This window comes from Oreochromis niloticus, linkage group LG17 (assembly GCF_001858045.2).
Source record: "Oreochromis niloticus isolate F11D_XX linkage group LG17, O_niloticus_UMD_NMBU, whole genome shotgun sequence".
In the NCBI taxonomy this organism is placed as follows: domain Eukaryota; kingdom Metazoa; phylum Chordata; class Actinopteri; order Cichliformes; family Cichlidae; genus Oreochromis; species Oreochromis niloticus.
Window position 1 is genome coordinate 19,426,548 of NC_031981.2, and position 12,952 is coordinate 19,439,499.

The 12,952-nt window shown below is 41.2% G+C and overlaps 1 protein-coding gene across 1 annotated transcript; it reads right to left on the reverse strand.

The window, feature by feature from the left end:
• Positions 1–123: 123 nt before the first annotated feature.
• LOC100695840 (arg8-vasotocin receptor) lies at positions 124–10,900 on the reverse strand. Its single transcript, XM_005475835.4, has 2 exons — positions 9,723–10,900; positions 124–4,123 (listed from the first exon to the last, which is right to left on the reverse strand). The coding sequence occupies exons 1-2, from the start codon at positions 10,642–10,644 to the stop codon at positions 3,840–3,842; spliced, it is 1,206 nt and encodes a 401-aa protein (XP_005475892.1). The 5' UTR covers positions 10,645–10,900; the 3' UTR covers positions 124–3,839.
• Positions 10,901–12,952: the final 2,052 nt, after the last annotated feature.

A 12,952-nucleotide genomic window follows, 5' to 3' on the forward strand; every position in this document is an offset into this window, starting at 1 on the left:
CTGTGTCTCTTTTTTTATGATTTGCTTTCATAGATATGATTCCTATGAAGCCTCTGAGCTGCCTTACATTCGCAGGCTCAAGCCTGGGTTGAAATATGAGGCCCTGGTGTGTAAAGATAAGCATTTTTTGCATTCCTGTGTCCCCTCAGCTGTCCTGAGTTATGAGAGTCAGTCTGAATTTTCATCTGAGATTCACCTTCATGCACTGGCTCTGTGTGTCTGTTCACACGGCAGAAATCTGACAAAAACACATCTCTAAGAGGTCAGTGGGGGTGATGTGATCCTGGAACAAGAGTGTTAAGCATGTCCACAGGGAACCTTTTGAAGTTCTGGTTTGTAGGTGCTTTCAAACTAATCAAGTTGGCTCAGGCAGGAAATTATAGTTCATTTCATTGCCACCTCTCAGGGGTTCACTTCAGCCTGGAGGCTCTCACTTTTCCTGCAAGGAATGAATCAAAAATCACAGGATGAACTCTTTGATTGAAGCGCTGAAACCTTTTTATTTGTTTTCAATTTCAGACACATCTGTTGCATGTCATGCAGCCAACCTGCTTCCAATTACTCCTGTTTTCCTGCGTGAGTAAAAAAAATAAGGAAAAATCCTGTTGAAGTGTTTTTATGATGAGCATACTTATGCCGAGATATTGCACAGAGAAAAAAAAGGTCTGCAGTTTAATATTCCCATGTAATTTTCTGAAGTGTCCTTGGGCAGCTGTCGGGCATGAGCTGATAAATTTAGTCATTTAAATCCGGTGAGTGGCCGGTGCACCTGCTGCATCTCGGCCTTGTGCAAGAGTCACGATATCCATCTCCTGTTAAACCCATTCATGCACCAGTCTGTTGTTTAGCTACCAAAAACACGCCATCACAGTTACTATTGTTACTGCAGAGCAATGTCAGAAATGGAGAACCTCAGAAATGTTTGAACCTCAGAAAAGCAGCATCATTAGAACACCTGCAGCTGTTAAGAGAAAAGCAGCTCACGTTTACGTGCGAGACAAAAACTGTCTTGTGCTAACAGTAACAGTAAACACTGCAGGAGACATACTGTGGGTCGGATTTGAACCTGAAAATCAGGTAATCACTCCTGGACTTGAACTTCCTGCTGATCCCAACTGTAATTTTCACCTGTTTGGCCAGATGGGCCAAGTGTTAGCCAATCACTTTACAGTTTCACAGACGGCTCTCTTAAATTAAAACCACATCTACAAATACAGAGGTTTTGCAAACAGGTGACCAACCCGTCTGTGACACTCATTGTCTGTGGGCAATGTGTGTTCCCCAGCTGGTTGTCAAAAACCTCCTTGCAGTCACTTTGACTGCCACAGTCGCCTCAGTTTGCATGGAAGGTGGTGACTTGTCTGCAGAGACTCACCAACTACCAGCTGAGTGACAGTAAAACATTAAAAAGGACAGTGCAAACTGGAAATAGTGAATGTTTGTTCAAAGTAAAAGTTAGGCCATTTGAAACATGGTGGCTCCAGCCAATGTTGTTGCTAAGCTGCTAGTTAGCCAGTGTTTGCAGACCAGTTGCCATCTTCCATGCACGCTATAGGCCACTGTGGAAATCTGCTAGTGATTAAAGCAGCACGTTCTTTCGATTTCACCCAGCAACCTCCAGCAACCAGTTAAGGAGTGCTCATTTTTCCCTTTCGTCTGCTGGTTAAACCACGTCAACTCTCAAGCAGTGAGTTCATGATGTCACTCGGGTCACTCAGGTCCACTCTTTAGCAAAAACACTCAAAATGCAGTCTCACAAACCAGCTGATGATGTCACCACGGTTACACTTTAGGAAAGTCTTTATCAGACGGGGACAAAAACAGCTGGAAATGGATGATAATGCTGTGCTGTAATATGTGGAGATAAGCACTTGTTTGTTAAACATATAAATGTCTGAGCTACACTGAGCTCTCACTGTTGGCTTTTTGGTGCTCCAAGTGGCCAGAAAATATAAATATTTCACTATTAAGCTCAACCCTGACACATTCACACTGGAAACATGTTGACTCTGAACACAAAGAGAACCAGAGCTAAAGAGGTTAGATCAGAAACCGTTACCATCAAGAAACATTTTTGAGCAAAGACAAAAATCTTCATGGAGCCGCAAAACATGCTCAAGCTTGATCAATTAAAATGATATCATGTTTCTCATGCAAGCCACCGAATTTGTGATCCCTGTTCTAGAGAAAAAAAGGTTGATCCTATGAGGAAGTACCTCAATTTATTATTCAGATATTTCACTTAAAACCCCTGAAAGTCCAGTTTTATGGGGGCACTGCAGGAAAACCATAAGTCTGATGATCATGATAGTCTGTAGGAAAGGTTACTGACTTATGCAGGTCAGATCAATCCACAGATCTATAACTAATCATTTTCATTACTTTAGCTCTTCACTGCTGTTGTACTTAGTGAAAGTAACTAAAAGCAGGTAAGTGAGCACCTATAAAACCCTCCTGTTATAGACAGAAAGCAGTCGAACATCACGTGACAACACAAGCAACAGCTTTTATCTTCCTTTACAACAATTGCAATACATATTACAGCAATACAGAGATGACAGAATACATCACACTCATAAAATATCTTCAATATCTACAAACACATCTGGGAATGAGTCTCTAAAGAAGCTCAAAGCTGTTACAGAAGCCAGCAAAGCATGAGCGAGCATCAGAGCATCATAATAAAAATGAATAATTAAACAGATGTTCACAGAGGCAGTGTTAATTATACTGAACAAACAGCACTTTTAATTAGGATTTACACTTTTAACAAGCGTAGTGTGGATACACGTGTGATTGTCCCAGAGTCATTTCCATGATTTAATTATTAACTATCAAAGTTTTAAGGTTCCAGCTCCTTAAAGGTAAAGATTTTGTAACCTAATTTCTTTTTGTGAATGTTTTGTTTTTTGTTTTTTAATTTTGAAAAAAAAAAAAGTTTAACCCAAACTTTCCACATTTTATAACTAAAAGAATTCAATAAACATTAAGAAAGTACCTTTCCACACCAGCGTCTTTAAAACACTGATTTCACAGTAATTCAAATTCATCCACCACTGAAAATAGTCCCCCCAAAATGCACTATTTTCCTGTTTGATTGTTAAATTTAGAAAACAGCACAACAAAGAGGATTTTATCGAGGCTTTAAGAGCTGGAAATACATTTTTAAAGTTTTGTATGTTTAGAGGGAGAAAGCAGAAGCGACAAACACATGGCTGGTCTTTAATCTTTTTTTTCCTTTTTTTTGAGGGGGAAGGGATTTGTACATGAATTAATTTAAGGACTGCAGAATAACACCAGACTTATCCTCAAGTCTTAAAAAATGATCTCGTAAACATGCTTTAAATACTTTAACGAGAGCAGCTCTCCAAGGAAACACACCCAGTAGTGCATTCAAAGTGAAATACATCCACACTGCCTGTACTGTACAGCATTTATTTACTCCTGGAGCTCAGGTAGGCAGCCCTGCAGCACCAGCGTTCGTGGGTACGAGGACATTTATTTTTTGACATGTAAAAGGCGAGTGCAGACGAGGCCATCATGCTAACAGCTACAGTGACTAGATTTGTTTTGATGCCATCTAATCCCCACAGTCTCCAACCCCGCAGACTGGAAATGAGTTATTAAACGTCAGCCATGTGAACCCAGACAAGCCAAACACCAAAAATGTCCCTTGGAGTAAACTTTCCCACTCTGGATCGGACCAAAGAAAACAGAGTGTAGGTGTGAACGCACCCTCAGATGATGTCATACCTTCCATTACTGCTGCAAACCTGCTGCAGTTTTACTAAACATGCACACACACACACATAAACACACACAGGTAGTGTTTCTGGGGGTCAGGATGCAGATGGGATTGGCGGGCAGCTTTTGGGGGTGGGGTTGAGGTCTCTGAAAGGCTCTGAAGGGCGTTGACCCTGCAGGCGGGTCAGCAGCGTGGTCCGGCGGATGCTGCTGTCCGAATCCTGGTGGTGGAACCGGTTTCTCAGGTGGCAACAGCACGGCAGGCTGCGAGCGAAGTCAGACAGCAGGTTACCGCTGAAGATCATGTAGATCCAGGGGTTGCAGCAGCTGTTGAGGCTGGCCAGCAGGGCAGAGAGCGTCACGGCGGCATTCTCAGAGTCTGCAGGGGAAACGGGAAGAGAGATTTATGAAGCACACTTTGAGACGTCAAATAAACCAAAGTGTTTTTCCTCTTAAAGTACATGTACCAGTCTGAAACACACTGGAGTACTGCCAGCCTGCTGGGCAGCTCTTAATGAGGTTTGGCCGCCTTCTTGTAGCTGTGGCCTGCAAAGTAACCCTGAGTTAACGCCAGTATTAACAGACCAGCTCAGCTCCCCTGCACCACCGATAACAAGGACAGCTGATGCTGAAGTCTGCATGAGACTCAGCATTTTTCTCCTGATTAAAGACAGATTGTTTGCTGTGAGACAGCGGCAGAGGTTTGGAGGGACAGAAATGGTAATACTGACGTGATGGAGCCGCTGAGACAAGTTTCATTACAGCAGAGCAAATGGTTAAGTCGAGTGAGGCATTCAAAGAGGAGAGCATCAAATAGAAATACATGCAAAAACACATTAACAACTCTAAAAATACATTATTTTGCCTTGCTATCATATTCAGGCCTCCTGTCTTTATGACCTCCGAAGGTCATGTGTTTGAAAGAGTCAGCGTGTCATTCTGTTTGTAAGCACGATAACTTACATCCACCAAGGTCTTCAAGGTCAACTTAGTGATTTATAACTTATATAACCTCTTACAAGTTTGCTGTGTATTATCAACACATAGAAAGTACCACATAAAGATTTTAAATATTATGTCACATTTGACCTCTGACCTCTCCTTCAAGGTGAATAGATTGATCTGCAGTCAACGTGACAATAATGCTATGTAGAGCTACTTAAAACTTTTTTTCTAACAGCCATTGTTTGTGTTGACAACATATAGACATACGGTGAGTATGTGGGTTCTAAATATCACGTCACTTTGAACCTCTGAACTCTTCTTTAAGGTCAAATGAGGTAAAACTTTCATAAAATGACTTTTATATTTAAAGAAATTCTATAAAAATTCTGCTGCCTTTAATTCAGTTAAATTTAATTTAATTTATATAGCATCAAATCACAACAACAGTTGCTTCAAGGTGCTTTATATTCTAAGGTAAAGACCCTACAATAATACAAAGAAAATTCCACCAATCAGCAGGCACTTGGCAACGGTGGGAAGGAAAACTCAGTTTTAACAGGAAGAGACCTCGGCCATCTGCTTTGACCGGATGATACTGGTATACGGGGATTCTAAATGTCACAGTGACCTCTATCCTTTGACCTATGACCTCATGTTTGCTTTTCATGGCTGCCTTTCTTTCAAGTTGAGCCAAAACGTCTTCTATGTGAGAGAAATGACAGAAAGAATGAGCTGCTTAGTTTGTTAGAAGTATACTTTTATACAAATCAACATCTGACTTTTACTACAACACAAACGTCCTAAAGTACATTTAAAAGAACAGATAAAACTACATGAATATGTAGAAAATACAAAAGTGTTCAACTTCTGGCCTATCAGAAGTTTCTCTTGCAGTGCTTCTTGTCATAAAACTGTGTTATTCTACAATCTGTTGAACTTTTGTTGACTTTTTGGGGCCTTTGTGTGGACAAAAATGTCATTAAACAACATACATAACATCCAGACGCTGATATGATCGTTGGTTCCCAGTGTGGCCCCGCCCATGTGTGTGTTCACAGAAACACAAATATGTAATCAACCAATCACGGAGCAGCAATTCAGTGCTTTTAGGCACGTAAACACGATAAAGATGACCTGCTGAAGTTTAAACTGAACTGCAGCATTGAGATAAAAGTGATTTAAGTGACTCTACAATACACACAGGGTCTTCTTGACTGCAGAAAATTGAAAAAATGTTGCCTGCTCAGCAGAGCATCTTTGGGAAGTGGTGGAATGGGACATTCACATCGTGGATGTTCAGCAGACAAATCTGCAGCAGTGTTTGATGCTGTCATGTCAGAATGATCCAAAATGTCTGAGGGATGTTTCCAGCACCTTGCTGAATCTGTGCCACAAAGAATTAATGAAGCTCTAAAAGAAATAGAGGTCCAGCCTGGTCATGTCCATGTCCCTGATGACCAAAATAACAGAATTTAGACTTGAAAGCATTCGCCAACCGACCAACACCACTACATCAATCATTGTTTGAATTTTTGGCATTTTTTAAATAAAGTTTGACAATAAATCTCAAATCTGTAATGTTCTAGTTTTTCAGCTGTACAGAACCTCCAGCAGAACCCAACAAGCCCAATAACGTCCCTATGATATGATAATAGCTTCAGCTATTAAATGCATGCTTTAACAACAGATATGGTTTAGAAGGAAAGTGTTGGTGTTTGCGTAAGTTTGGAAGACTGCCCTGCAATATTGTAATTATTTAAGTTTTAATTAAAAGCCAATTAAATGCTTTCTTTATTTATCTTTGAGCCAGTTTAGCCATGTGTGAAGTTTCCAGCTTTTTCAAAATACCAATTAAAAAGTAGAAAATATAGAGAAGTGTGGCAGGTCACAGAGAAACTGGAAAGCAGAAACTTGTGGCCAACCTTAACCACAGAATAAATTAAAAGAGGAGATATGTGCAAAACAATTTTATTTATTTTTTTACATTTTTTATTAAACCTCAAGCCTGTGCATGTCAGTGCAGAGTAATTTTCCGACGATAGAAGTCAGGATATGAATTTTATTTTGCAGCTTGGAGTCTGTTAAAGGAGAAAAGGCTGCCCTGGTCTGCTCACCCACTTGAAGAATTTCATTATCACTGTCATACAGAGCTTTACTGACTGGTGAGGGCATGAGTGCTGCTTCCAGCAGCTTGATGGGAATTCATTTTCAGGGAACATCAGGGTTATATCATTTTCTGGCGTAAAACCAGTCAGAGCTCTGAACTTTTTAAATATAATCCCTTTCTGAGTCCAAGGAACAATTTAACCACTTTGTCTCATCTTGAACCCAAACTGCTGCCAGAGAGGAGCAAATTAAAATGAAAGATTTTAACCAAACTGAGCCTCACGTGTGAGAGAAATGTTATTATATGTGAGACAGTAAACTGGGTTAGAATCTGTCAATTTATAAACTGACCAAATTTTTACAGAACTGCCAAAAGATTATCAGCATATTCTAGTTTGTAAGCTATGATCAAGATCTAATTTAAAGGTTTGAGAAATGCTTCATGACTTCACTGATTCGATCGCTGCCTGTGTTTGCAAAATATTTTTCCGCCCCGCAGCACGTTTTACTCCAAGAGAGGAGTGTCTGAACTCTTTAAAGTCATAATTACACCAACAGTAAAATTATAATAATTTTAAAAAGTCAACCCGCCAATGCAGCACTGCCTTCAACCTGTATTCTTTATTATGGCCAGCAGGGGGCGACTCCTCTGGTTGCAAACAGACATGTTTGTGAAGAAATTTGCGGAAAGCAAACTTTAAAAATATATGTGTGTAACTAATTTACTAAAATAGGGCCCCAGTCATGCAGGGTCGAGACCAGTCAACAATCGGTCATAAACAGCAATTTTTTTGGTCACAGATGACGATTCCAGCTTGTCTGCAAACACTCGCCAGCTGCCCACCGGCTAAAGAAAAGGAATGCAAACTTCAAAGTAAAAGTTGCGGCTTACCTCTGTGACCAACGCATTTCAGAGGCTTTTACTTTGAAGGCAGTCAGCCACTCGCTCCAGTCTGCATGGCAGCTTTGACAGCTTCACGAGCTGGTGAGTGTTTGCAGACAAGTCAGAGTCTTCGACAGAAATCACATCACATCAAACCTTTTTGCAAACAATTTCACCACAGCCTCGACATTACATGGTTTTCCTTAGCGATTAGCGGTTGCCTGGGACTCTGGAGCCAAATACAGCAAAGAATAATCAACGTTATATATAAATATGACTGAGAGCATCACCGCTAGAATATCCAAAAGTTTCACAGTAACAGCTCAGAGAATACATTAGAGGTTTTTTTCAGTAAACACGTTCATTTAAATCTCAAATTTATAAAGTGATTAAATTGTAATTCTGAGATCTAACATAAACTATATTTAACTCCTTGTGTAGTTTAGACATTTGCATTGTGAAATCTGAAACCATTTGCAGATGTGAAGATTTCACATTGTGGTGAGGAATGGTTCATTATCGTACGTGCACCAAAATATGACATCATCAGAGTTAATAAGCTGAGGACTGCTAGTGTCATAACGCCTGACACCCCTGGATGAGAGCATGACCAGGACCAGTGGTGCAATGTAACAAAGTTACTCAGGTGTTTTACTGATATGCAGTTCTGATGTTATGTTCTGCTCCTTTTCTATTTTGAGTGAAAATGTTGTGTTTTGTACTCCGTGTTATTAGTTTTAAAGGTTTAGTTACTCATTTTTATGCAGATGTTAAAAATCTATAAATAGATAGAAGTTAAAACTAACCAGCAGTAAATCAGCTCATTAATGTTTAGCGCCTTAACATTTTTTATGCTAAAACTTTTGCCCTGTTAGGCCACACTGTGTGTAATTATGAATATTATTTGAGGAAAAAGTATAAATATTATTTGGACCAAACTGTTTTTTCACCTGAGGCTGCAGGGATTTGGATTTTTTTTTTTTCTCTAAAAGAAAAATTTCGATTTTAGTTTGAAAATGTGGCTGAAACATCTTCAGGCCTGCAGTTACTGCCTGTGTGAAGCTTTGGCTCACATGCCTTAAATTTCTTTGCACTGAAGAAATGTATCTGTTGGTTTGCTGATGGTTTGCTCTTCAACTGTAATTTCTTCTTCTTCTTTAAGTACTTTCATTATGAGTACACCTTGTTTTATGAGGGTGCTTCATTTTGCATATTTTTCAATGTGTCACATTTTTTAATCTCATCGGGTGATCTGAGGAAAATGAGCCTTTAGCTCTATCTGGTGTAACATATGTAGTGCACATTGTTCTTGTTAAATAAACCCAAATCAACGAAATTAATTAATTAATTAAAATAAAAATTGTTTCACCACCTTGTAAAATAAAGTTATTGAGCACTGAAGCACGTTTAAATTATTGTGCACAATAACATCTGCATGCGGGCACGAGGCTAAACACGTGCCTACGTGCAATATTACATTTGGATTTATAGGTTTTATATTGTGATTTTTATTTAACTGGAGCCGCCAATAATTGAACCAAAGACAACTTAATTAAAGAAAATTTGCTCTTTAGCATTCTTTTAATTCCCTTAAAATCCCTTTCAGAGAAGGTGGAACGTGTAAAGCTGCATTTTCAGGAGCCACAAAGCAGAAAATTTGACAGCAGACCGAGGTGGACAAGTGCGCTAATTTCTAGATGACTGTAAAGCATTTTTGCCTCATATATTGTGGCGATGTGCCTCTTTGTTGGGTCAAAGGTGAACACATGTCTCACCAGAAAAGATGTGGCTCAAACGGAGACACGTGGATGTGTCTACAGGCTGAAATAACAGTGTTACAGGGGAATACGTGAGCTGTCAGCTTCTGTTTATTCTCACAAGAAGTTCGGATTAAATTTAAATTAAATTAAAAATCTGCATTCTGCCTTTAGCTTTGTAATTCCAAACCTGTGGAGTTCGCTAAATTTACTTAAACCTCAGTCTGCCAATTCGCTTTACTTACACTTTGCCACAAGTGTGATTTATATTTTGGCTGGACACTCACCGTCCCAGGAGAAGGTCTCATCCCACACCGACCACATTTGCACCGTGAAGAAAGGCGCCCAGCACACCACGTACGCCACCACGATCACAAAGGTCATCTTGACCGTGCGTAATTTGGCACGGGAGATGGTGCTGACGCTGCTCACCGAGCTCCGGCTCAGCATCCCGCTTTTGCTGGCTTCCGCGCTCTTTCTCCTCTGGGTTTTGTATTTGAGGTTCCTCCAGATCGTACGGCAGATAAATCCGTAGCAGAACACGAGGACGGCCACTGGCACCACGAAGATCCCGACCGTTATCCAGGTGATGTACGCGCGAACCCCCCACGGCTCCACGAAGTGCCCCCAGCAGTCGTAGACGGCTGAGCCGGGGCGCACCTCGCTCAGGGAGAAAATGCAGTACTGCGGGGTACTGAGGACCAGGCTGCACGCCCAGGTGGAGCCGATCATGATATAGGCGCGCTGCGTGGGCTGCTGGAGCGTCTGCAGCGGGTGGCAGATGGCGATATAGCGGTCCACGGTCATCATCACCATCATGTAGGTGGAGGCGAACATGCCCAGCACCTGCAGGTGCTTCACGATGCGGCACAAGAAGTCCGGCCCGTAGAAGCGGAACGTGACCTCCCAGCAGAGCTGCGGCAGCACCTGGAAGAAGGCCACCACCAGGTCAGCCAGACACAGGTGCTTCATGAACAGGTGCATGCGCGACGGTTTCCGCCGTGCTCGGTACATGGCGAGCAGCACGCTCAGGTTGCCCACCACAGCCGCCACGAACGCCAGGCTCAGCACGGTGATCTCGAGCTTGGCCACCTCCTCGTTGCGTCCGAACGGGTCGGTGTCGTTTCTATTCAGCTGCTGCGTAAAGTTAGAGCTCTCGGTGCAGTTTTGGTGCGTGGCATTGCAGGAGCTCACCGAGGGGAACGGCATGGTCACCGTTTCTCCTCCGGGCGCACGGAGGTGTCTGCGCGCCTGTGCGTAACCGTCAGACTGGCCGTGAAACTCTTCCAGCGTGTACGGGACAATCGAGAAGAATTCACGGGTTAAAAATCCAGAAGGGATCCATCTGTTTCCCTGCAAGGTGCACAAAAACTCCAACCTGAATCCGAGCTGCCCCTTTTAAAGTGCACTGCCCCCGAGAACCAGCCCTCTGCATGCCCAGCCTCACTGTATCCAAAGCCCCACACACGCGCATTTCATCACCTTACCCCCTCCCACCAGCTCCATGCTCAGGATAAAGTGAAAGGGGGAAAAGGAAAAGAGGAAGATAGAGGACAAAATAAAAACTGAAAATACCAGATTAAAAATTTAAAAAACTATTATTTATTTAGTCTTTAAAAAATTGCTTTGAAGGTCTACTCGTTTCTTCTTCTTCTTCTTCTTCTTCTTCTTCTTAAATGTCACTATAATAATTTGTCAGTTTCAGTTTTTGAACTTCATCTCTGACATTTTTGGAAAACTAACAAAAGCCAAAAATTCTGGAAGTCAGAAACCTTTCCTAAGATACAAATATGTGAAAGCAGAAGATCATAACTGCTGCTGCTGTTTTGTGACCCAGAATATTTTACTGCTACTCTCTAAATTTTTCCAATTTGCCCTGCTGTGAACCCTTTTTCCAGTCATTTAAAATTACATATGGGAATTTAAAATGTCACATCTCAGGGTGCACACTGGACACCACAGACCATATTACTGGAGAGAGAATCACAGTGATCATGAGCAAGACACTGGCAACAGTGAGGAGGCAAAACGCCCTTTTAACAGGAAAAGACGGGTGAACTGTCCAGAATAATTTTATTACCCAAATCAAAGGTATATTTAGTATTTTGTGTTTTAAACATCAGTGGAGCAACACGGGGCATTAGAACTACAGCTCTGCCTTTGAGACCATACCACCCAGTAAACTGCTCCAAGATGTCCGACTAGGATCCACACTGCACATCCCACATCCCATAACACAACAAAAAAGACAAAAGAAATGATTATTCACTTTAAGAGGAAGCAGAATTTCCATATGTAACCGGTGTGTTCCTGCACACAGCACACAAGTACCACATGTTCTAGTAAAAACAGGCGTAATGATGACAATAATGAACTAAGACACACAATCACAAACATCAGGGTGGATAAAGATATAATTAGTGTTAGAAAAGAAATGACACTGACCTCTCCCACAGAGGAATTGTAGAAAAGGAGAGAGTCCAAAGGAAGAAGAAAAGGATGAGGAGGAGCTGATAATGAGCTGATAATGAAGATAACTACAGGCTTGGAGGTCTTAAAAGTCAGGTATACCACAAACAGTTTGGGGTTTAGAACACATTTTGTGTAATTATAACAATATGTGATTTATGACCCGGTTACACACACATCCTGATACATCAACAAGGAGAAGGTGGAGAAGGTGTCCACACTGACTAAGAGTGCTCAGGAAGGTGAACCTCACACAGCATCTCTTGGTGTCTTTCTGCTGGTGCTCCATTGAGAGTGTCCTCACTCAGCTCTGCAGAAAATGATAAAAACATCAGAAAACAGCAGCTAGCTGCGCTGGAGACATCTTCAGCATCCTGGAAGACTCTGCTTAATCTGCCTGACAGCAGATGAAACTGAAACAAACAATGAACTGAAAGCCCCCCCCCAGCACAGACACACACACACACACACACACACACACACACACACACACACACACACACGAATTATAACACATGCCACAACAATTACAGCAGTAAATCACAATATGCATTTTGATGGATTTTTAATGTGCAATAATGGACTTTTTAATGCACACACTGACAACGAATGTATGGCACTGTAGAAATATGTTTTGTGTGCCTGAGTGGAAAGAACTGTTTTATTATTTCTATTTACGGTATAACTTATTTATATCATTAAATTAATTGAGTCAGATTTTTGAGTGCAACTACATTTACTTGTATATGTTTTTTTCTGTGAGTCTTTAATAAGTGTTTTATAATGCGGTCAAACAAGCATTCAGTAATCCAACTTAAAAAATGAAAAATTCAAACCACCAAACTTGGGTGAAATAATGAATACCATTAGATACAACACCACGGCTTAGCTGTCAGTTTACATTTTGTGGCATCACATGTAACGCCTGCAGGTGGATAAAACTATACTGAGCATGTGCAGTAGGCTGAAGTAAACCATGATGCTTGAAAACTTTTTTGGAGCCGGTGCCAACAGCAGATCCAAAAGGTAAAAAAATCCCTCCACGAGC